General features: G+C 40.9%; 1 protein-coding gene across 1 annotated transcript in view; it reads left to right on the forward strand.

The window, feature by feature from the left end:
* The window catches only part of ANOS1 (anosmin 1), a 148,168-nt gene that overhangs the window by 13,152 nt on the left and 109,578 nt on the right, over positions 1-25,438 (forward strand). Inside the window, exon 2 of the mRNA XM_072849517.1 lies at positions 18,139-18,186. Within this exon, the coding sequence (XP_072705618.1) occupies positions 18,139-18,186 (48 nt within the window). The remainder of the gene's footprint in view (positions 1-18,138; positions 18,187-25,438) is intronic.

A 25,438-nucleotide genomic window follows, 5' to 3' on the forward strand; every position in this document is an offset into this window, starting at 1 on the left:
GATGGGAAGGGAAGGTAGAAGCAATTTTTTATGTAACCAGAGCTGAGTACCACTAAAGACAGTAAATAAATGTGTTGGTTTTTTTTTTAAAATGAGATATTGCCCAGTTACTGATTGTTAGTCTATGTATACAGGTGCCCTCAGCATCCCTGTAAGTTTCATCAACAGGCGTGGCTTATCCTCTTAATAATAGGAGCAGATGTCAAATTTTCATGCCCCTAAGATGCTTACTCATACCTAATAGATCCATCTGGTATAGATCGAGCCTCAGTCAAGTTGTTCTCATCCATGACCTTCCCACTGAGAAAGCAAATCAAGCAGAGCTCCTCAGTCCAATGAAAAAGAAACTTGAATATTATCAACATATCTGTAGTACCACAACCCACTTCACTTCACTGTCTTTCTTAATTGCTTTACACAATTGGTCAGAAGGCTGGTAAAATGGAAGGAAACATTATAATTGGAATAGAATTCCTGGAGCACGCCACCAGTATCTGAGACTTTCCAAAGATGGAACAACTGAAATATTTGTCAGTTCTGCAAAAATAGGTGATTTAAGAAAAAGAAACAAGATTTTAATATAAAAAGCCTGCTGATAATTCAAGATGTTGACAACTGGTATTAACCTCAGTTGTCCACATTTTATGAACTTAAGGCTATATGTTATAATGTTTTTCTTTTGTGACTGTTAATTTAGATCAAAGATATAAAAGAAAATTCTAGGTTTTAGAATTCGTGTGATCCTTGCAGTGGAATTATGTGAAAATCCCATATCCAATTGTTTACATTAACCGGAGGTTTTAAAATACTGTTGCTTGGGCAGGGACTTAGGCTGAGCTTTGACACCTCTCGTATTACAAGCCTGTCAATAACTTCAATGCAAATTAACCTGTCTTAATTTTTAACTCTTTCACCTGATGCCAGAAATGTCTGAAACATGATGGACCTGTCAGGAAATGATTGCTCTGCATAACAGCTGTATCTCTGGTAACCAGACATGTTAATGACAAATGCTTCAGTCCTGCCTTGAAGAGAGATTTATTTTCTTTTTATGGTATGTCTTCATTAGCTAGTTATTGGACTGTATTCTAGAAAGCTGGCACATGAAAGGCTTTTATGTTTGTGGAAAGTTTTATGACAATATGATGAGGCAATGTAAATCTTCCACTGAAGATTGTTACTGCAGACAGATCCAGTTAATATCCCTGTAGCTTGAACTGTATAAGTAGTTTTACTATGTTGTGTCTTTCTCAAATAATAGAATTTCATGTTGATTTCCTCTCCCTCTCATCTGTCCTTTCACAGTCTTAGGCTGGTTGCAGGGTGATCTAGAAGACTGGACTGCAGCAATTGTCCCATGTAATGTATGTTTCCTGTGGCATACAGTTCTTAACAAACTGAAAAAAACTCCTAAGAAAACTGGAAGAAATGGATTGTATCTATTATAACCTGCATTAAAAAGCTAGCTTTTCTTTCAGGAGTATACTATCGGTGTTGCAGGGCCGAAGGATCCCAGCTAGGATCAGGTTAACAAGCATGTTAAATTTCAAGTGGAAAGGGAAAGACTCACACACCCTTCTATGTGCTCCTTCACTTGATGCCTGGTTTTCATCCATTGTCAACACAATGTCATTGCAGCCTTTGCTGTTCTGGGAGCTGTTGCAGTTCCTTAAAATAGGATGGGAGTATAAATGTGGCCTGGAGAGAAATACTAACAGGGTTTACAGGTCTGGGAACTGAGGAAAGAGAGCAGCACTGAGATGAAGTCAAGGAAAGGGGGCCATGACTACCTCTTTGTTACATGATACAATTAGGACATTTATTACGTGATGTGATACATGGTACCTGACCAGTACGTAACTGGCATCTGCCAGTCTTTATTATTGGCTTAAAGTGGCAGTCCTGTGTGGTGGGTTTCTGCAGAAATGAGAGCTGGATTGGTAAGGGACAGGCTGAGGGCCAAACCAATAGGAGCAATGGAGAGAAGAGTGTTAACTTGCACGGTGTGATTTGTTGTTAGGTTGTGCTTTAGAGATGAGACAATAAAGTTGTGGGCTAATTAAACTGTACCCATTAAACCTTGTCTGTCTTTCTGTAATGTCTACAATGAAGGCAGATGTATGGAAAGACTGTAGCAATTAAAATAAGTCTGGGAAATAAGACTTCTTCCTGAAATGCTGCTTTAACTGTTGTGGTGAAAGCTTTTTTCGTGTGGGTGACGTTTTTTTGAATTAGTGCTTTCTGAGTGTATGTTAACAATATTGTGTTGGTTTTTGTTCAGATTGAAGATAGGCTGTTCTGTTTATGAGTCCAAGGGTCATTTAAATTTGGACAGTTCTTTAATTCCTGAATGACCACAGAACCCTTTTGCAAATGTTTCTAGGAAATCTCAGGTTTGGTGAGGTGCACTTCACTCACTGAGCCAGGTCTTCTGTGGAAAAAGGAAAAAATCCCCAAAGACTGTTTTAAACAACTGTTAGAGCTCCAAGGACTGTGTCAATTTTGACACTTGTTACTTTTGAGAGTTTTCCTATGCACCTCAGTAATTCTTCTAAAATAGGATTTTTGTATAGAAAACTTTATTTAGAAATATGAATGGGTCTGTGGAACTACCAATGTATAATTATAGTCAAATTTTAGACTGCATATTTCATCTGTAGGATCATTATTTGTGCTGTTTTTTACTGCTGAGACTATACTTTTCTACCTGCTTTTACAATATTAAAAGAACTTGGGATAGTGAAACAAAGTATTTATATTGGCAATGATGTTTATTGAGCTCATTGCCGTTCACTGATAAAAGAGGAGAAATTGTATAGTAATTTCTATACTCAGCAATCAGTTCAAAACACAGCACTATACCAACTACTAGGAAGAAAATTATCTCTATCCCAGCTGAAACCAGGACATATATCAAGACAATTGGAATAAGATAGGGGATATTTGTCACAAATATTTTCTGTTGAGAAAGGTACTGTATGGAATTTATTCATTTATTTGTTTGTTTTTCTTTTAAAGGGAAATGAAAACATATGTATCCATCAGCTGATGGTGGATATGGCCTCTACTATTGCTTGAAATATTTAGTATCTTGTAAACTAATAACACATACCAAAGAGAAAGGAAATGCGTTCCTGAAATTTATCATGTGAATTTCATGCAATTGTATTGGACATAATTAGTATGTTAAGTACAAGAGTGTGAGCATAAAATTTGATGGTGCCTGATATTGAGTCATAATAACATGGGTACTGAAGAGCTGTTAAGTTTTAAGGGCAGGTGTGTATACATATTCTTGCCAAAGATACAAATGTAGCATATAATGATGTCCCTCCCATACATACCAGAACAGAATAGGAGAAAATACAGTAAAACATCATATGGCTGGTGTGTAGTACAATGCATTTAGCAGTTTTGTTATCAGAAATGACTCCATGACAATGCAACCTGCATGGAGTATCCTCTGTGCTCATGTAGTTTATAGTTAGATTATTTATAATGGACATTTTAGATGATCTCAAAATGTGTGGCTGTTATTCTTTTTTTTTTTTAATGTCTTTTAATTTTTTTTATTTTTTTTTATTTTTAATTGGATTTCTTTTGGGTGAACGTAACTAGAAGAGATGATCCAGGGGGACCTAATGTGCTTTAGTGACTAATGGCCACTGTGTCCATGGGACCAGGCTAGAACTAGTTGAAGGGAAAGGGGAAGTTGACATATGTGTAGTGCAGACATCAAGTCCATCAACACCAGCTGTTTTGCTCAACAGAAGTGTTCATGTGGTTCACACAACTTCCTAGTGTGGAGACACCCTGGGGTGTTTGTAGCTGATTCTGGAATGATCAGCTGATAGGCAGCGCAGACGAGCGCAGGCGAATGCAGCCTGTGGTAAATGTACCACATCACATGCTGTTGGGAATCACCCAACTAACCAATAATCTTATAATTATACAGAATAGTAATATGGACTACAATTTTCAGTTATAAAGTCAAATCAGCATTAAAAGCAGCATGCACACAATTCTGAAACTTGGAATATTACTGTTTTTTAGTAAATCAGATGTGTTTTTTTCAAGTACACTAAAATAGGTCATGTATGTCTACATTTATATTGTATTTTGCATAAGTAAACATTACATTTTTAGAATGTATCTTGTTCTTTTCAGTGTTAATTTCCCAGTGGGCTACATTTCTGTCACATCCTTGAGCCGGAATATACTTTTATTGTCTCATTATTTCATTTGTATAGCAAATCTACTTTATGACACGACAAAAAAAGTCACATTAGCATTTTGTAAGGGTGGGGGTTTTGAAATAGAGCCTACAAACAAATAGTCGACAAGCCATTTTTGCTTCCCATATTAATGCCATTGGATTAGTTTCTGTTCACTTCAACTGGATTACTTAACCCCAAGAAATGTGTGCAGGATTTGGCCCAAAGTATATGCCTGAGTGTGATATTCCATATTTAATTTTAATATCTTCAAGTTAGTGTCAGTGTATTTAATTCCTCCTATTGCTTAGCGAAGTGAAGTTTATTTCATCTGGATTCTTTTACAGATTGATAGAAACTTCTGCTAAGTAGAATAAGACCTCAGTTGAGATCAGTCTTAGAAGTGGTAAGAGTGAAGTCTGTGAAACCACAAGAAGGCAGTCATAACTCACAAGTGTGGTGGAGACACAAGGATTCCTGTGTCTTGTTTGTTTTTACAGCTTGTGTTTATCTAGTAGTTTTTCTATCCATTTGAGAAGACACTGCTGTAAAAAGAGAACAGGTGTTCCATACCTGAGATGCAAATTTAATCCAAGCAATACATAGTCTGTATTTTCAAAAGTACTGATCTCTTGCTGTTTCATTGGTAATGACCTTTGGATTTTGATGACTGTCTTTCTAGGAACCTACTAATGATGACAGCCAGCGAATGAATACTGTTGTGTCTCATGATTTAGGTGATGGTTGCTGATTTTACTTAATTTCTTTTGTAATTACTCTGATCTTAATGTTTTTTCTGTGTTTTTACTTTGGTGCATGTAAAGTTATGGCTTTAAATATTTCAGTGTAAACTCTAATGAAAACAGTCTGTAATAGAAACGAAGGTTGAAGATGACTTTGCATGAACTGCTTAGGAAATATCAATGCAAGGTTTAGGTCAATACCGTTCTATTTGTACCCATTCTTCTACAGATGGACCCACCATATCACTGTGACAGGAGTTAGCACATTACAGGTGATGGCAACATTAGTAATTCCAAAAGAAAACCTGAGTAAGACTTTAAAAAAATTATTTGTGATATGCATTTTGTGGTGTTAAATCCAGATGTTTAAAATTAGACTGCAGTGTTAGTCAAGGTGTTACCCATGATAATTTAATTTTAGTTTATATTTACAAACTGCAGTTATGTCACCAGAATGAATTGTTAGGCTGATCAGTTTTATAACTATTTCTTACATTCAGTCACCTCTTTAACTTAATTACTTTGGGTTAACCAGTAACCAACATTTACTTTTCTACGGTTTAAACATCTGTAGTATGGAAATGGCTTCGGCTAAGGAGGATGGACATTTGATTTAGCTGTGAGGGATCACAGTGACCAATTACAGTAACCGCAGAACTCCAGGTATATGTTCCAAAATGCGTTCTTCCCTTCAGCTTCCTTTTCAGAATACTGTTGCTCAGTTAATTTTTTTTTTTTATAAAAAGAGTTGTATGTATTTGTAAGATGGTAGAGGAAATATATGTACATAGTTAAGCTTAATGCTGTATTTCAAAGTTTTTATATAACACACTCATCATAAAGTTATCCAAGTGTCTGATGGTAATATATCAGACAATGTGACTAATATCCGCTAAGTACTGTTTGTTCTTTTACCTTTTCTCATGTTAGAGTCCTATGCAGTGGTTTTGTTTGTTTGTTTTGGTAGGTTTTATATGTTTTGTTGTTTTGCCTGGTTTCAGTGATCTTTATTTGGATTTGTTGTTGAAATCTTGCTTTGTGCTTTTGTTAACTAGAACAAAGTCTACATTTCTTACACATCAGGAAAAAATGAAGATGTTATCATAGACTCCAAAGCACAGTCTCCTGCTGTCAGGCTCAGCGAGGGCTGGCTGCTCCCAGGGAATGGGGAGCCAGGGGCTGAGGGTGACCCCATTGCAGGCCATGGCATCTCCGAGGGGAGCAGCCCCACAGGGCGGGCAGAGCTGGGTGCTGGTAACAGGTTCATCAGCAGCCCCAGGCACGGCAAGTGATGAGCCAGGGTCAGGGGTAGCCAGGGGCAACTGTGGGATCAGTGGGTTCACGGTGCGCTGGGTGAAGAACTGGCTGAACAACAGGGCTCAAAGGGTTGCAGTGAATGGGGCTACATCTGGCTGGCCACTGGTCACCCGCGGTGTTCCTCAGGGATCAATTCTAGGGCCAGTTCTGTTCAATATAGTTATCAATGATCTGGATGCAGGAGTTGAATGCACCATTAGCAAGTTTGCTGATGAAACCAAACTGCGAGGTGCCGTTTGACTCTCTTGAGGGACAAGAGGCCTTGCAGAGGGACCTAGACAAATTGGAGCATTGGGCAATGATTAACAGGATGAAATTTAACAAGTTGAAATGCCGGATTCTGCACCTGGGGTGGAGTGATGCCAGACACAAGTATAAATTGGGAGAGGAGTGGCTGGAGAGCAGCCCTGCAGAAAGGGATCTGGGGGGGCTGGTCGGCAGCAGGCTCAATATGAGTCAGCAGTGTGCCCTGGCAGCCGAGGGGGCAAACTGCACCCTGGGTGCATCAAACACAGCACAACCAGCCGGTCAAAAGCAGTGATTATCCCGCTGTATTCAGCGTTGGTGTGGCCTCACCTCGAGTACTGCGTGCAGTTGTGGGCCCCACAATTTAAGAAGGATGTGAAGGTCCTTGAATGCATCCAGAGGAGGGCAACAAAGCTGGTGAAAGGGCTGGAAGGCATGTCCTGTGAGGAGTGGCTGAGGACTTTGGGGTTGTCTAGTTTGGAGAAAAGGAGGCTGAGGGGAGACCTCATTGCTCTCTGCAGCTTCCTGAGGAGGGGGAGTAGAGAGGGAGGTGCTGATCTCTTCTCCCTGGTGTCCAGTGACAGGACGCGTGGGAATGGCTCAAAGCTGTGCACAGGGAGGTTTAGACTGGACATGAGGAAGCATTTCTTTACCGAGAGGGAGGTCAAACACTGGAACAGGCTTCCTAGAGAGGTGGTCGATGCCCCAAGCCTGTCAGTGTTCGAGGCATCTGGACAATGCCCTTAATAACATGCTTTAACTTTTGGTCAGCCCTGAAGTAGTCAGGCAGTTGGACGAGATGATAGTTTTAGGTCCCTCCAACTGAAATATTCTGTTCTATTCTAAAAGGAAACAGGGCCAGAGACAAGGCCTCAGCAAGGGGTCCTAGGTCCAGCCATGAGACAAGGCCAGAGACAAGCTACGGGGTACACCCAGGAGATGAGCTGCCTACGGCATAGGTGAGGTGTCCATCCAGGAGGCAGGGCCAGAGAGGCACAGCTGCAGCATAGCTCACGGAAGGACTGATGGGCCCAGCCCGGCTGAAATGGGACTTCTGGGCCCGTGGGCAGGAGGTGAGGGTGGAGACCGCAGATGAGGCAGCTCAGGGCTGTTAAGGTCTATTCATGTCTTCAGGGCCCTGAGACCTGCACATGCAACATTGAAACATGTGACAAAGGTGAAAATATCAGCTAACTTCTCTGGAGGAATCAAAACTGTAAACTGAAAGTTAAGGATTTTTGAAAAACAACAGTGAAAAAAATTGAAGATTTTATGATACTGTATAAATTATGCCATGATCCATTTTGAACGTTGCATGCTGTTGCTGTCCTTCCATCTCAAAAAAGTGTAGCAGAAGTAGGAAAATTAAAGAAGGGTAACAAGAAAGGCCAAAAATATGGAATGAGCCCTTAGTTGTTCATCCAGTTCTTACACTTTTGCTTCAGTAACCATTTTTTGCCACTCTTGGATACATGATCTTGGGCTATCTGGAATTTGGTTCAGTTCTGACTGCTATAAAATATTTAGGTATGAACTGTTAGGTTGTGTGATAAAAGCTCCTCTGCAGACCCACGAAAGAGCTCAGAGGTGACGGCAGGTGCGGGATCCCAAATCGCACCCAGCCCGGCTGCTCCCAGGCCCACCACAGCAGCCATCAGCCCATCAGACGCCCGTCTCCACATGGCCAGGGGAGCACAGAGTCCCGAAGGCAGGCGGGAGCCCAGATTAAGGACTCGGAGGGAGGGGTGGCCTGCCCGGGCCCTCCCAGGGCTGTCCCAGGAGAGCCATCAAGGTGAATCATCCAGCCATGAGACCCATCGAAGTGAATCAATGCTGGATCCCCTTTTGGACTGAGGGGAGATGCTGCCTGGGGCATGGCACAGAGTATGGGATGCAGGGGGAGAGTGTTTTGGAATTGCTCAGGATTTATTACAGGGAAATAGAGGGATAAGGGGATAAAAAGGGCTGGATGTATGTAAATAGGTGATAGGCTTGTCTGGCCATGCCCTGCTCCTGACCAGCGCAGTCTGTCCTATCTTATCAAATTCCACTTCTGACTCTTTTCGTGGCTGAAGGGCATCTCTTCTTTGCATACGTACGTGTGTGCTTGTTGTGTGTACCGGGCCTTGAGTGCCAGCAACCAGAGTCAGATCACAGGGCAGGGGCCCGTGTGTCCATGGTGCTGGCGGCTGGAGCGAGCGAGAGTCTGGGTGCTGGCGGCTGGGCTGGGACCATGGGCCAGAGGGCCTGTGTGCTGAGAGCCGGCAGCTGGAGGGACTGGAGCGAGTGAAACCAAGCGTGGGACTGGGGGTCACAGGGGCCTGTGTGTCTGTCGTGCCAGTGGCCCGAGCGTGGGTGAGTGTGTGAGCACTAGCAAAGAGCCAGCTGGACAAGCCCATGGGTAGGTGCCTCCAGAGGTGTGCCTCCAGGGGTGAGAGGACAGCAGGCCGGCAACTGCAGGACCAGGGGAGTCCTGACCACCTCTGGGTGTGTCACAGTGTGTCTCTAAGGGCAAGACCACAGGGGGCTTGGCTACTGGGGGCCAGAGTAACCCACCCAGCTACAGGGGCATTGGCTACTGGAGTCCCAGTCTGCTTTGTCAGTGTGTGTGAGATGGGCTGTAGCAGCAGCTGTACTGGGGCTGTGTTCTTGGGAGCTTGTATCCAGGTGCCACCAACTGAGGATACTGGGATCCAGGGGCACCTACTGGGCAGAATTGCTTTTTCTGAAGTATATGACAATGTTTTATGTTAGCTGGAACTTCCTAGTAGCAATTAGGGTTGTCACATGGTTTAATATAGCTTTGAGTTGATGAAAGCGTGACTGACCAAGGTCTGATCGTTTTCTATCAGGATGGGATGAAGTATCCCAATGAAATGTTTATAATGGAAACTGCTGCTATACATGCAAACACGATTCCTGTTTATCTAAGTATCAGAAATGGTCCTGCTCAATAACGTTCAGTTTATGATTTGTTGATGCTTGCTTTATTCAATTTCTTTCCTTATTAGAACCATTATAACGCAACAGGAATCCCTTACAAAGGAATTAATTACTTCCTTAAGACATAATTTACAATGAAATAAGAAACTTTATAAAAGGAAGAAAATGCACACTTTTCAGTTGTTTGTATGTCCTTCCTGTCTTCCCTGGATGGAAGCCAAGGAACCAGAATATTTCTGGGATTCTGTTGCACTTTATGGGTGGTTTCATCTCATACTGATCCTCTTCTATCCATGGCTTTTCCAGTGGATGGTCTTCAAACTTGCTGTACATTGGACAAGCATGTAGAAGTGAAGACACTAAAAATATATTTGCATAAATTGTTCTTGTAGGAGTAGTCTTGTTTCCCAGAGGTGGACCTCGTCAATGGGCTTTATGACCTTGCTCATTCACTGTCTCTAACTCCATGTATCTCCTGTTCATTTTGACAGAGTGGTTCAGTTTTGCTGGCCAGGTTTCAGTCTTCACTCTAGTCTGTTGCTAAGAGTCATTTCAAAGTGCATAAGCGCTTAAATTTGCTGTAGCTTGGTGAAAGACTTCTGGGGCAAATGTTCAAGCTGTTGTATAAAAGCGTATCCTCTTTTCATTTTTCTGCCATATTTTCAAAGAAAAATGTGTTCCAGTTATTTCTATGCAAAAAGATAACTAAATACCAGAGCCCAGGAGAGGTGGGACTGTGGTTCCCCTGTCCATACATCTACTACGAGTTTGTGTTTAATCTCAAGAGAAAGGCTTTGAGAAATACATTTTTCTTTGGCATTTCCTATCTGCTGGGTTTGGTATCCCTCCCCACTAAGTGTACAGGCTTTTCTGAAATTCATTCCTAGGTGCATGCTTTGGTATTTGGGAACTGGAAAGCCTAGTCTGAATTTGTTGATTCCATTCTGCAGCTTAATTCCACACTTTAGAGTTGGGCCTGGGGGCACACAGCACTGCCACAGATAAGTCCCTATATTAATTTGTGTCTTAGTGAGCATGCAGTCAGGAAATGTATGTCAGGCACAGTATAAATTGTATTTTACCATTACATATAATTTCATGCTGTTGAGATTTTTGAAAGGTTAAGGAAAATGTTGCGAACAGGTCTTTTTAAATTCATCATTGCAGCAGGTATTGGTTTGTCTACTCAAATGCTCTGTTTCATGTCAGTGAGTACTGTTATTTGAAGGGCTTATTTCTATGCTTTTTTGTCATTTTGAAAGAATCAGTGAGGTCGTCAGGAGAGGCCACTTCTGAGAGATAGTGGTTTCACTCAAAAATGAATTGAAGTTTGGGCAGGGGACAAAAGACTTCCAAAACTGGTAATAGGTATATAGGTATTGCCATAGCAGATCAAATGGCTAGTTCATTTTTCACAGCTGATCTCTGGCATTTCAAAAGAAGGGTTGTACCTCCTAACTTAATTATGGACAGAGATGCAAATGAAGGATTTTTTTTTTTTTTTTTTCCATTGCTCCAATGAAAGGCCAGTTTTCACTTGCTTGTGAAAGTTATTAATTTTCTTCCCTGGGGCACAATGTAGATAGATGAAGATTGATTCTTCATTGCCTCTCTACATGCATTTTTTTCTTACAAGAGATGCTACACAACTTTTCTTTTTTAAAGGCATAAGAAGGCACAGAACACAGATGTTTCTATCTTAACTGTTTAGGCCGAAGGACGTTTGTGGTTTACCGGAGGAAAGGAAATGTGCACATATACTTGCTGAAATGAAGCCTAGTAAGACTGATTAGAGCTGCCAATTTATCAGTTTCATTGAAAATACTTGTGGCTTGTATTTTCATGAAAAATTTGAATGATAAATCTTGTATTATTTGTCTGATTTTTTTTTTTTCTTTTCCTTTTTTTTTCTCCCCCCCTCTTTGCTGTTGCAAACTCTTGCCTTATACATGTCAAATAGTCCTGGTCTTTGAAGGTCTGATTCTATTTGTCTACAGTTTCCTTTCTGGCAGATTGAAAGTGTGTGGGGCTCAGACAGTGGCCTGAGTTCCTGTTGTCTCCATCTACTATGTGATGTTGGAGACTAAAACAGTCTCATCTGCCTGACATCTTTCATATGATGTGTCAGTGCTGGGAAGATAGAATATTTGGGGTTTGCCCCATTGAGCACAGTTTCTTCTCCTCTTCAGTACACAGATAAAGATACTTTAAGGTTGCCCTGAACATACACTGGTGGAAGGCTTATAGATGGGCAGAAACAGTGGTATTTAACTCTTCTTCGAGGCCATTTCTGCACAGCAGAGTGAAGCCACCACTAAAGACAAAGTCATAACTCTCATTGGCATAAGTCAAATCAGGATTGGGTTTGAAGAAAACTGGACGTGAGGGAACTGAGGATGTAATCTGGGAGCATGTAAAATGCTACAGATAAAACACAAGTGTCTGATAGTTTGAAATTACAGTTTCAGCCAGGTACGCTAGATTAAAAGCAGAAAAAAAATCACAGCTGAACATTTGTGTAACTTAGATTAAACATTTGCTAAGATGTAGAGTGGAGGAGAGTGTTCATTTAGCATTCCTGCTTCCTCTGATACCCTGTTGTTCAAAGGAAACCTGTAGAATTTGCTCTTTCACCTTGTACAATGAAAGATCATTCACATCATGTTTGTATGAAGCTGAAGTAGCTAAACAATACTTTTATGTTTTGGTAAACTTACTTTTTAATTCCAGTGGTAATAGTTTTCAGTAGAAAAATGAAAACATTTGTAGACATTAAAATTAGGAAGCAGGAAAGCCACACATCTGGACATTTATGGCGTTATTGTCTCAAGTAACAGATATAATTCAAAAGCAGGAGTGCTTTTTCTAGTTCAGTGGAAAGCAGCAGCATAACTGAAACAAAGCGGCGAGCTGCTACTAATCTGTTATTACAATCAGCTACCGCTGTCACATTTTATATGAAGAAGAAAGGAGGGATAAATTGAAAGTAGCACATAAAATATTGTTTTAACATTACTGATGGCTAGATCTGTAAATGGAAATAATAAATCCTCATACAGCATTGAGGGTAATACTAAAGTATTCCCACTAGCATATGTTATTTACGGCTGTTCTAAAGTTTTACTTCTTCTGTTTATATATCTCTTTTTTGAAGGGGTTGGACCTGACATGTTGCTCATAGGTAGCTATTCTTACGGTAGCAAATCTCAGTTTTAGCTAAATTCTACAGCAACGGAAGATAAAAATGGTATTATAAAGTCAAATAATGATTGCATTGTAACCTGCTGGGAAGATAAGACAAAATAAATGTTCATAAAATATTGAAATTAAATTGTATGAACTACAATTCTTAAATTGCTCCTAAATAAGCTTACAAGTGGAAAGGAGTGGATATGTCTTTATGTTTATAATCCCCAGAGCTGCTTAGGTAATGCAGAAATAGACATTTTTAGCACTACAGCTCATACAAAAGAAAAAAAAGCATATATAAAAGTTTCTGAAATTCAGATTAAAAGTTGAGGGGAAAGCATAAGTATAATTTGCACTAGTTTGGTTCTTAAGGTACAAGAGTAACATGCAAGTTCAATGCTTTAGTTTCAGTTCCTGAATTTTCCAATGTATCTAATCCAAATCTGTGTAACTGACTTGTCTTTGCATTGTATCAGATTCAAAATATGCTTAATGCTCAAAATGAAGAAAACAGTGATTTTTCTTGCGTGGCTGAAACACACAAGTTTGTAGCCTAATTATCTTATCCTCTGTCTTTTTGTCTTTCCTGCTAACAGAAACTTAAGAAAAATTTGGAAAGTGATTCTGAATTGTCCTTGGAAGTGACTCACCATTGGTATTTTTACAGAACCATCTTAGTGAGCTCTGCTCATCTCTTTAAGTACAGAAAGGGCGTACCCTCAGCTAGATGACTGATCTAACCAAAAATTTTTTTCTCCTACTGATCTTGGAGTAGATCTCTGGGTTTTCTTGTTGTTTTGTGGGGGTTTTTTTGTTTGGTTTTTTTTTTTTTAATTCAGTTGGTTCATCAGTGCATCAAAGAGTGCGCTTAGCTTAAAGCACAAGTAGCAACAATATCCTGTTGATATTGCTAGAATAACTTGTGTTTAGGTTAAAAACAGATTTGTGTTCTTTGCCGTATGAAGGCTTTAACTTCCACAAACTATCTGTTGGGAACATGTGAGTCAAAATGCATACTGCTTCTGTGCTTTTACTTGCTGTGCGTTCTGGTCCTTTTGGTGTACAGCATCTTGGATAAAAAGGGGATTTCAGTCCTTTTTGCTATATTTTTTTTTTGTTTGGGCCAAGCTCCTGTGTCAGCTGGAAAGATTTTTGGAACAACTTCAGGAGAGCAACCTTTGGCTTCTTCAAAGATCTGCTTGGAAGAGTCCAGTGGGATGAAGCCTTGAAGGGTAGGGGGGCCCAAGAAAGATGGTTAATATTCAGGGATCGCCTCCTCCAAGCTCAAGAGCAGTCCATCCCAATGAATAGGAAGTCACGCAAAAATGCCAGGAGGCCTGTGTGGATGAACAAGGAGCTTGTAGCAATACTCAAACACAAAAAGAAAGCATACAGAGGGTGGAAGTAAGGGTGGGTAAACTGGGAGGAATACATAAAACATTGTCCAAGCATCCACAGATGAAGTTAGGAAAGCTAAAGCCCAAATGGAATTGAATCTGGCCAGGGACGACAAAGACAACAAGAAGGGCTTCTGTAAGTACATGGGAGACAAAAGGAAGACTAGGGAAAATGTGGGCCCATTGCTCAACAAAACAGGGGACCTGTTTATGCAGGACATGGAAAAGGCTGAGGTACTGATGGCCACCTTTGCCTCAGACTTCATTAGCAAGGCCAGCCTTCAGGAATGCCAGGCCCCAGAGACCAGGGGAAGGGTTGGAGCAAGGAAAACGTACCCTTGTTGGAAGAGGGTCAGGTCAGGGAATACGTAAGCAAACTGGACATGAACAAGTCCATGAGCCCTGATGGGATGCACCCAGGAGTGCTGAGAGAGCTGGCTGATGTCATTGTGAGGCTACTCTTGATAATCTTTGCTTGATTATGGCCACTGGGAGAAGTTCCAGGAGACTGGAGGAAAGCAAACGTCACTCCTATCTTCAGGAAAGGAAAGAAGGAGGACCTGGGGAACTACAGCCTCACCTCCATCCCTGGGAAGGTGATGGAGCAGCTAATGCAGAAAACCATTTCCAGGCACATTAAGGACAAGCAAATCATCAAGAGTAGTCAGCATAGCTTCACCAAGGGGAAGTCATACTATACCAACTTGATGAACTTCTATGATGAGGTGACTGGCCTGGTAGACAAGGGGAAAGCAGTAGATGTTGTCTAGCTGGACAACAGTAAGGCCTTTGACAGTGTCTCCTGTAAGATCCTTACAGACAAGCTGTTGATATACAGGCTGGATGAGCAAGCAGTGAGGTGGATTGAAAACTGGCTGAATGGCTGAGCCCAGGTGATCAGCAGTGCAAAGTCTTGGTGGAGGCCAGTGACTAGCGGTGTGCCCCAGGGGCCAATACTGTAAAACAGTCCTGTTTACTATCTTCATTAATGACCTGGTTGTTGGGGCAGAGTGTACCCTCAGCAAGTTTGCTAATGACACTAAACAGGGAGGAGTGGGTGATATGCCAGAGGGTCATGCTGCCATGCAGAGGGACCTCAACACCTAGAGAAATGGGCTGACAGGAACCTCATGAAGTTCAACAAGGGGAAGTACAAAGTCCTGCACCTGGGGAGGAACAACCTCATACACCAATGTATGCTGGGGGCCACCCATCTGGAAAGCAGCTTGTCAGAAAAGGTCCTGGGGGTCCTGGTGGACAGAGTTGAACATGAGCCAGCAATGTGCTCTTGCAGCAAAGAAGGATAATAGTATCCTGCTCTACATTCAGCAAAGTATTGCCAGCAGCTTGAGGGAGGTGGTCCTTTCTCTCTCCTCAGCACTGGTGAGGCCACAGCTGGAGTACTGTCTCCAGTTCTGGGGCTCCTCAGTACAAGAGAGACAAGGACATACTGGAGAGAGTGCAGTGAAGGGCCATGAAGATGCTGAAGGGACTGGAGCATCTCTCCTATGAAGAAAGGCTGAGAGAGCTGAGACTGTTTAGCTTACAGAAGAGAAGGCTGAGGGGATAAATACCTGAAGGGAGGGTGCAAAGAAGATGGAGCCAGGCTCTTCTCAGTGATGCCCAGTGACAGAACCAGAGGCAATGGGCACAAACTGAAACTCAGGAGGTTCCCTCTGAACATCAGGAAACACTTTTTTTACTGTGGGGGTGACTGAGCACTGGCAGAGGTTGCCCAGAGAGATTGCAGAGTCTCCATCCTTGTAGATATTCAACAGCCATCTGGACCTGGTCCTGGTCAACTGGCTGTAGGTGTCCCTGCTTGAGCAGGGGGGTTGGACTATATGACCTCCAGACGTCCCTTCCAACCTCAGTCATTCTGTGAGTGTGTGACTTGAACAATCTTCATAGTCATAGAATTGTACAATCATAGAATGGTTTGTGTTGGAAGGGACATTTAAAGATCATCTAGTCCAACCCCCCTGCCTTGGGAAGGGAGTTCTTTTCGCTAGATCAGGTTGCTCAAAGCCCCATCCAACCTGACCTTGAATACTTTCAGTGGTGGGGCATCCACAACTTCTCTGGGCAACCTATTCCAGTGTCTCACCACCCTTAATGTAAACAATTTCTTCCTTATGTCCACTCTATATCTACCCTCTTTCAGTTTAAAACCATTGTCCCTTGTCTTGTCACTACAGGCCTTGGTAAGAAGTCTTTCTCTGTCTTTCTTATAATCTTCATGTATTGAAAGGCTGCAATAAGGTCTCCCTGGAGCCTTCACTTCTCCAGGCTGAACAACCCCAACTCTCTCAGCCTTTCTTCAGAGGAGAGGTGTTTCAGCCCTCTGATCGCTTTTGTGGCCCTCCTCTGGACCTGCTCTAACAGGTCCATGTCTGTCTTGTACTGGTGACCTTAGAGCTGGATGCAGTACTCCGGGGAGGTCTCACGAGAGTGGAGTAGAGGGGGACTATCACTTCCCTTGACCTACTGGCCACATCTTAGGAGCTTGTGTGAAGGTGTGGCTACATACTTGTATGAAGTCATGCACAAACATGATCTCCTGAAACATTTGCTAAGACGGATCCAACTTCAAAGCATGGGCTTCATAGCTGTGGTAGCAAGCCGCTGTATTCAAGCTTATAAGCTTTGCTGAGATCGGAACAGAGTACTGCTGTTTGGAGAAAAAGGTCTACTTGACTTAGTTACAATGCATGCTGATGTATCTATTTCTGCTTCTTAATTGTGGTTGTACATCCAGAGAATAATTTTGGCTTTATCTGTGTCTTTTTATACATAAAAGTTATATATATGTATTATTCTGTTATTTGAATCTCTCCTTATTAAAACAAACAAACAAACAAACAAAAAAAGAAGAAAGTGTAGTCCTGCTAATCCTTTGCATTCTGGCCTACCTGAATTCCTCTTCCCTGGAGACTAATTTCCAGATCTATAGTCAGTGCCAAGGGTGAAGGCATAGTACAATCACGTTAATTCATCCCTGCGGAAATACCTTGCCTAATTCATATGAAAGGATGTCCTATTACTCCCTCATAGACTCACCATTGTAGTCAGATTGTGAACAACAAATTTATTAGAATCTTCATCTGTTCTGTTTCCAGAGTATGAATTTATAAATTATGGAAGAAATATATACATATAAGTTCCTAAGTGCATGAATGAACACTCTGTGTTGCAAAGTTTTACCCCATTTCTTGTGTTCAGTCCACAGAGTCACTTAGATCTTCCTGATGTTGTTTTGATCTTCCACTATACAGAAAATGAATCAATATTTTGTCTTATCTGTTAACCCCACAAACATACACTTCTGTTTTCTGAGCTGTGGTTTTTTTACTGGGAAATATTGTTTCCAAAGTTGACCTTTCAGAAGCTCCTCTAGTAAAACATAAGGTTGCTGTTTGTCCCTGTGCCAATTTTGTATTTATCTTTCTTTTCTCATCATGCTCTCTTTTCCTTTAGATTAAATTATTATTTTGCATGTGATACTGTATTGGTTGTTTTACTGCAGTCAAGACAAATGAGCTACAGTGTTTCCTGATCTGGGAAATGCACTTTATTATCAAAAATGTAAAATAAAACTGGCATGGTTGACTCTTGGTAAACTCATGTTGCTTTTAATTGAATTTTCCAGTTACTTCAAGGCCGTTCATTATCTTTCCTTGAAAATTTATTTTGAGTGTTGTGCAATATTGAAATGTGGTTAATGGGCTTTCTGTTCATGAATCACTACCCAATCCCTATGAATTTCTTAAACACAAGTGTTACCTTTGTTTGGTTCCTATCAAGTCGAGATAGTAAGTCTTTACAAAGATGGACTAAAAGGTGACTTCAGTCAGTTTTCCACAGCCTTGCTTCATGAAATGCTTTCCTAACTTTTCTCTGGTCACTTTACACTTTCCTGAGCCTTTTACTTGACACAAGGGAGTTGGAGTGAGGATTGGTACTGATGTTGTGACACAACATCATTCTCTAAGCAGAACTGGAAGGAGAATTCTGTTTAAACCTGTTAGGGTGATAATATCTAGTCTTAAATAAATATTACTATTCATGTATTTTTTCTTTGTCTTTCAGAACAATGGGTCACTTGCTTGGTGCCAGAATCATAAACAGTGTTCAAAGGTATGTCCTTTTTCCCCCCCTCTCATTTAAGTTACCTAGTTGTTTTCATCTCTTGTCTGTAGATTAAGTGCTTTTCATCTTAGCCTGTTTTCAGAAGCATCTGTTTATATTTTATTTGGAAACCTCAACCTATAATAAAATATCCCAAATTAAAACAGAGTTATTTACTCTTTCAGGACAAAGGAATCATGTTTGAGGATAAGTATCAAGCTTAGTTAAACCAATATAATTCTGTGGTTATCAACAAACTTTACATTGGCTAAAATCTGGTGTATCATTTGTGTTCTTTCAGTATTTTTGGTCATAAGAGAGAAAAAATGTCAATTACTCTAAAATCTTCCTCCGACAGCACCGAGGTATGCCAACATTCAACATTTCATTCAGTTTGGGTATTTAATTTTTAGCCTGAATTTCTTTGAAAAAATTCTTGATACAAATCCCAGTAGTTCTACTGATGCCCTGTCCTATCCTAGGACTTTAACCCTGAAAGCCTGAAGGGTAAGTGAGCTAATTGTCAACTGATTCTCCTGTGCATGAGTCTTTCTATGGTGTCTGGATAGAAGCAACAATGATTTGGGAGCTTTGGTGGGTCAAAGTGGAATTACACACTCTAGTGCTGATTGATTGTAAATGTCATGGAAGATGCATCCATTGGAAATTTGCCTGAAAATAATGAAGGTAGTATTTTTGTCTCATCTTCCTGAAAATGTGTTTCTACAATAACTTAGGCTTTTTAACTTCAATATTATTCTTTATTCTGTGAAGGTTGTACTGCAATGGGATTAAATTCAAGTAGCATTGTTCTGTATTGTTTTAATAATTTAATCTACGTAAATGCTGGTGCTAACCCTTGATTTTAACACATGACAATTGCGTCTTTACATTTAAAGAGTGAGATTACTGGTTCACTGATCTAGTTTCTGTTGAAATGAATGGGATTGGAAATGGACCAATTTGTTATTGACTGTTCCATTGCAGGAAAATAAAACAAAGTTGATTGCTTTTGTCAGTATTAAACCCACAGTATAACAACATCAGTATAAGAAGAGAGTGGAACAATTCCTGTTAGCTGTGCCATGCTCCTAAGGGTTGCACTTCTGCAATGAAATCTCATCATTCTTAAAAAAACCCAAACAGAGGTGCAGAGAATGTGGCTTATTGTAACTGAAGTGCCTTTTAAGGAAAGTGTGTGGGTCTTGCCCAGTACCACAGTGATCCTGATGTAATTTTATTTTTTATTAATTTATGAAGGCTGCCATGTTATCTAATCTGAAGGGTTTTCCAGTGGTTTGTGTCTGCCCTACAAAGAAGGAATCATACAATAAAAGTTGTCCAGATTTTAAAGCAAGGCAAAGGTTATAGGAACATCTCTCTGAGTCACTCCCAAGTTCATAGAATTCACTTAAGATGGATATAAGGTATTATGAACGTAAGGTTTATTTTAAGATTGTATTAGTCTCTTGAAATCAGTGTAAGAACGCTACAAATTAATATTATTTTTATAATACAAAATGCAACAACAGTTTAAGTTTTAAATTACTTAACATATACTTTACAGTCATGTTACCTTATGTTTTCATTCTTTCTTAGGAAGGTAATATATTTTCCTTAAGAAAACAGCTTTGCCATATTTAGAAAAAGAAATAAATATAAACGTGGTCAAATTGTTAGCAGAGCTGAACGTTAGCAGAATGGTCTCTTGTTTCAGGCAAGCTTTGGTTTTCTGTGTTTTGCAATGCAAAGTCAAACAATTGCGTTACCTAACTGAAACTTTCAAAGCAATGCAGGGGATTGAGTTAACCTTTTAAAAATGCAGATTCCTTTCACTGCTTGTCAGCACCTCAGTGGAGGAGTTTTATATGAGTGTGATTCTGCTAAATATCTCAGATAACTTTTTCTAAAGGATTCTCCTAGTGTCCAGCTTTATTTTGTGGCTGTGGTGTTCAGTGACACAGCTTTTTGAGGTGATTTGTGGTAAAGTGCAGATGACAGCAAACATCCAGCTACTTTGTTAGCGGGGGACTTTGAAACACAGAAGCACCTTTTGTTTGCACAAGTATTTGCATCTGATATGCAGTGGAGAAATTTTATTTGGAAGTTTCATCCATGTATCAGACAGTAGATGATACAGCAAGGAAAGATGATGTAATTTAGTAACTTATCTATTATTTTACTCTTTCTTAGAACAATTTATAAGATGGAAAAGGTACGGTGTAGTCCATCTTCTTGTAACATAAACAATCCCAATTTTATTTTAGAAGCATTTTTTTCATTCCAAGGACAGACAATAGCTTGTAAAAGTAGAAGTCCTGGATGGGAGATGGAACTATGGAGAAGAAAAAATCATCATAAAGCATCCAATACAGGGCTTTTGCATGTGTTTTCTCCTCATTGCAAACACCTTTATCTGTTTTGGCTTCAGTTTGCCTAGACCTGAACTGGCAAAAAGCTGTTCTAAAGTCTCTGTCCATTATGCTCTGAGAGTAAGATCAGTCTGGCATAAAATTCTGTTGAAATTTTGTGGCCACAATTTTGTACATAGAATAACTGGGGAAAATATCGTAATACTAGCATACAATTTAAATGATTTTTTTTCCTCATGGAAGTCTGTGGTCTTTGTATTTAAGGATACTTCTGTAGTTGAAGATAGCTGTTGATAAGATATTGTTCAAGTTTGTTTGGTCAGTGAAGTACCTCTAAAGTTAATTCAAGCTATTATACCATTGCCCTCTAATACAAATGTAGACAACAACTGTTATTTTGAAAATTAATACCTTTTGAGAACTACTAATTTTTCCAAAGAGATGCAAGTCTAATGAACTAAAATGGTTTTAGCTCTCACAGGAACAGTTGTAGATCACTACCTACATCCCAAATGGCTATTTTTGTTATTTTAATGGACCAAGTCACAAAATCATGACTTTGAGCAGCAAAATATGCACCAATGATTTTATATGTAATTTACTTTAATAAGATCTCTCCAGAGGTCTATTTTACAAGATAAAACACAAGAGAGCTCTTGAATGCTTGCCCTGTTTTGACATGAGGTGGGTAATTTCAATATGTTAAAAATACTCTATTATAATTAGGACAGCTATAGGATCATTAAATAAATTTCCTTTTTTGGTTGCAGTAGTTATTTATTCGCTGCCATCATGCACTCCTACTTGTCTGCTTGTACAGAGTTGAAGCAGACTGAGGGCTTTTTTGGGATCCTGTCAATTGCCCGGTTGGCTTCCACTGCGAATATGAGTATTGAGGTAGAAATGGCACTGGAGTTAGTTAAGTTTGTTGTGACCTTCTTTGGTAATAGATTTGAAACCAAATTTTTTTTCTCTAACTTTGTCCATAGTTCTATTGTTTAGTTTGAGCTTATGTTCTTCATATTATTTTATAGTTTTGTCTTTCTTTTTTCTTATGTTTTGCTCTTTTTTCTACTGTGTTCACTCTTCTCATTACTACTTTATGGTGGGTATTTGGTTGGGGTTGTTTTTTTTTTTAAATCTTGTGGTCTCAAGAATAAGAATTTTTAATAGAAATTGAATGGTACAAATCCTTTTTTTCCCCTTTTTTTTTTTTTTGGCCCTGTAATTACAGTAGATACCTGGCGGGTTTCAATTTCTTAGACCCCCTAAAAAAATACACTTTGACATTGAAGCTTATTTTAAGGTTTAAACATTTTTCACAACTTAGCCAGGAGAAAAGTGTTTGGTACTGTTGGCTAGAATTAAAATAATGCTTGAGAATTATTGTACACACAAACTAATGTATCTTTATGTGGCAACATCCGTATGTTGTTTATATATTGATAAATACAGTGAATATTAATCCGGTAACTATTTAGTCCTGAAATTGGTTCTTTTAATTTTTAGTATGTTAAGCATGAAGCTGAGTCTTGAAAACTTGGCGGGTTTTTCTTTGGAAATCAGAGGAATAGAATAGAACAATTTCAGTTGGGAGGGACCTACAACAACTGTCTAGTCCAACTGCCTGACTACTTCAGGGCTGACCAAAAGTTAAAGCATATTATTAAGGGCATTGTCCAGATGCCTCTTGAACACTGACAGGCTTTGGGGCATCGACCACCTCTCTAGGAAGCCTGTTCCAGTGTTTGACCTCCCTCTCGGTAAAGAAATGCTTCCTCATGTCCAGTCTAAACCTCCCCTGGCGCAGCTTCCAGCCATGCCCACATGTTCTATCACTGGACACCAGGGAAAAGAGATCAGCACCTCCCTCTCCTCGTCCCCTCCTCAGGAAGCTGCAGAGAGCAATGAGGTCTCCCCTCAGCCTCCTTTTCTCCAAACTAGACAACCCCAAAGTCCTCAGCCACTCCTCACAGGACATGCCTTCCAGCCCTTTCACCAGCTTTGTTGCCCTCCTCTGGATGCTTTCAAGGACCTTCACATCCTTCTTAAATTGTGGGGCCCACAACTGCACGCAGTACTCGAGGTGAGGCCACACCAACGCTGAATACAGCGGGATAATCACTGCTTTTGACCGGATGGTTGTGCTGTGTTTGATGCACCCAGGGTGCAGTTTGCCCCCTCGGCTGCCAGGGCACACTGCTGATGCAGGTTGAGCCTGCTGCCGACCAGCCCCCCCAGATCCCTTTCTGCAGGGCTGCTCTCCAGCCACTCCTCTCCCAATTTATACTTGTGCCCGGCGTTACTCCATCCCAGGTGCAGAATCCAGCATTTTGACTTGTTAAATTTCATCCCATTCATCATTGCCCAATGCTCCAATCTGTCTAGGTCCCTCTGCAAGGCCTCTTGTCCCTCAAGAGAGTCAAACGGCACCTCGCAGTTTGATATCATCAGCAAACTTGCTAATGGTGCATTCAACTCCTGCATCCAGATTGTTGGTAAATATATTGAACAGAACTGGCCCTAGAACTGATCCCTGAAGAACACCGCTGGTGACCAGTGGCCAGTGAGATGTAGCCCCATTCACTGCAACCCTTTGAGCCCTGTTGTTCAGCCAGTTCTTCACCCAGCGCACCATGAACCCACTGATCCCACAGTTGGACAACTTGTCCAGAAGGATGCTGTGAGGCACAATATCAAAAGCCTTACTAAAATCCATAAAAACCTCCATCTACCGCCTTCCCTTTATCCGCTAGGCGGTTGATCTTATAGAAGGATATCAAATTAGTTGAACAGGACTTTCCTTTTGTGAACCTATGTTGACTGTGCCTGATGGTTGCATTATGCTTTAAATGTCTTTCAGTAGTACCCGATACGATCTTCCCCACAATTTTTCCAGGAACTGAGGTTAGACTAACAGGTCTGTAGTTTCCTGGGTCTTTCCTCACGCCCTTCTTGAAAACTGGAATAACATTGCCTAGCTTCCAATCAGCAGGGACCTCCCCAGACTCCCAGTACCTCTGGTAAATGATAGAGAGGGGTCCTGCCATAACATCCGCTAGCTCCTTCAGTACTCTGGGATGAATCCCATCAGGCCCCATGGACTTGTGAACATTCAGCGGATACAGCTGGTTCCTTACAATTTCAGTGTCCACAAATGGAAAGTCACTGTTCCCACACTCGTGGTCATCTGAGTAAGGGGACCAGGCAGCCCAAGGTCTATCAGTATTATTAAGGACTGAGGCAAAAAAAGCATTGAATGCCTCCGCCTTTTCTTAATCCCTATTTGTCAGGTGATCAACAACTGCCAGTCCAGTGTCTTTTTTTAGACCTCCTCTTGCTATTAATGTACTTAAAGCCTTTCTTGTTGTCTGACACAACACTAGCCAGTTTCAACTCTAATTGAGCTTTGCCCTTTTTGTGTCTTCTCCCTGCATATATGAACCACAGCTCTGTAATCTTCCTGTGAAGCCTGACCTTGCTTCCAGAGATCATACAATTTCTTTTTCCTCTTGAGCTCCATGAGGAGTTCCTTGTTCAGCCAAGGTGGTCTTCTAGTCCACTTGCTTGACTTTCAACACAGTGGAATAGCCTGTCCTATGCTTCTAAAATTTAGTTCTTAAAAACTGACCAACACGTGTGGACTCCTAAGCCCTCAAATGCAGATTCCCAGGGTCCTCTGCTAAGTAGCTCCCTGAATAGCTTCAAGTTTGCTCTCTTGAAGTCCAGGGTAGCAACTCTGCTGACCTTTTTTCTCATTACACTGAAAATTTTAAACTCAACCATTTCATGATCACTGTGGTCAAGACAGCCACCTACCATCACATCTCCCATGAGTCCTTCTCTATTCACAAATATTAAGTCTAGGAGGACATCTTTCCTAGTTGGCTCACTGAGTACTTGTGACAAAGAAGTTATCATCTCCCACAAACTTCAAGAATTTCCCAGATGTGCTCGTCACAGCAGTATGATATTCCCAGTTGATGTCTGGGAAGTTGAAATCTCCCATAAGGAGAAGGGCTACTGATCCAGAGATTTCTCCTAATTGCCTATAGAATAACTCATCAGAGCTGTCATCCTGGCTGGGCAATTGGCAGTAGACACCCACTACACCATCTCCTTTGTTTTCCATCCCTCTAATCCTTGCCCAGAGGCTCTCAACCACATCATCCCTAACTGTAAGGGCTGTACAGTCAAATATCTCCCTTACACACAGTGCAACTCCTCTACCTTGCCTGCCCTGCCTATCCCTCCTGAACAGCCTGTAGCCCTCCATCCCAGCACTCCAGTCATGGGTCTCATTCCACCAAGTCTCACTAATACCAATGATATCGTAGCTCTGGGAGCTGGCCAATGCTTCCAGTTCATCGTGTTTGTTTCTCATACTGCGTGTGTTGGTGTACAAGCATTTCAGATATGCTTGTGGGCCCTCTGTGCTCCCAGGAGCAGTGTAAATGTTCCTACTAGCATTGCCACCCTCATTAGGATTGATACTACATGGTATAGAACTTTATGTCCTGAGGTTTCATTCAGATTTGGTCTAGATAATGAAAGTTAAAATTTAGCATTTATTTTCTTTTACTTTATCAGTAGATTACTGGCAGCCTGTCAGACTTGCTGAGTAATGCAAAGGTGGGCTCATAAATAACAGCATGAGAAAGTGGACCTGCAAAGTGGAGGCACTGAGAAAATGCAAAATGGGTTGGGCTGGTCTGGGCTGGCCTCAGTATTTCTTGACATGCCGTCATTGGACCCGCATCTGGATCTCAGTCATCTCTACTCATTCTTGGACACCACATGGGTCAAAAGCTTGTTTGGGGAGAGAACCAGACAAGTAGACACCCTCTTCTTTTCTTCCACGTACATGACTACATAAAACCCCAGCTCCT

This window comes from Ciconia boyciana, chromosome 1, assembly GCF_034638445.1.
Source record: "Ciconia boyciana chromosome 1, ASM3463844v1, whole genome shotgun sequence".
Lineage (NCBI taxonomy): Eukaryota > Metazoa > Chordata > Aves > Ciconiiformes > Ciconiidae > Ciconia > Ciconia boyciana.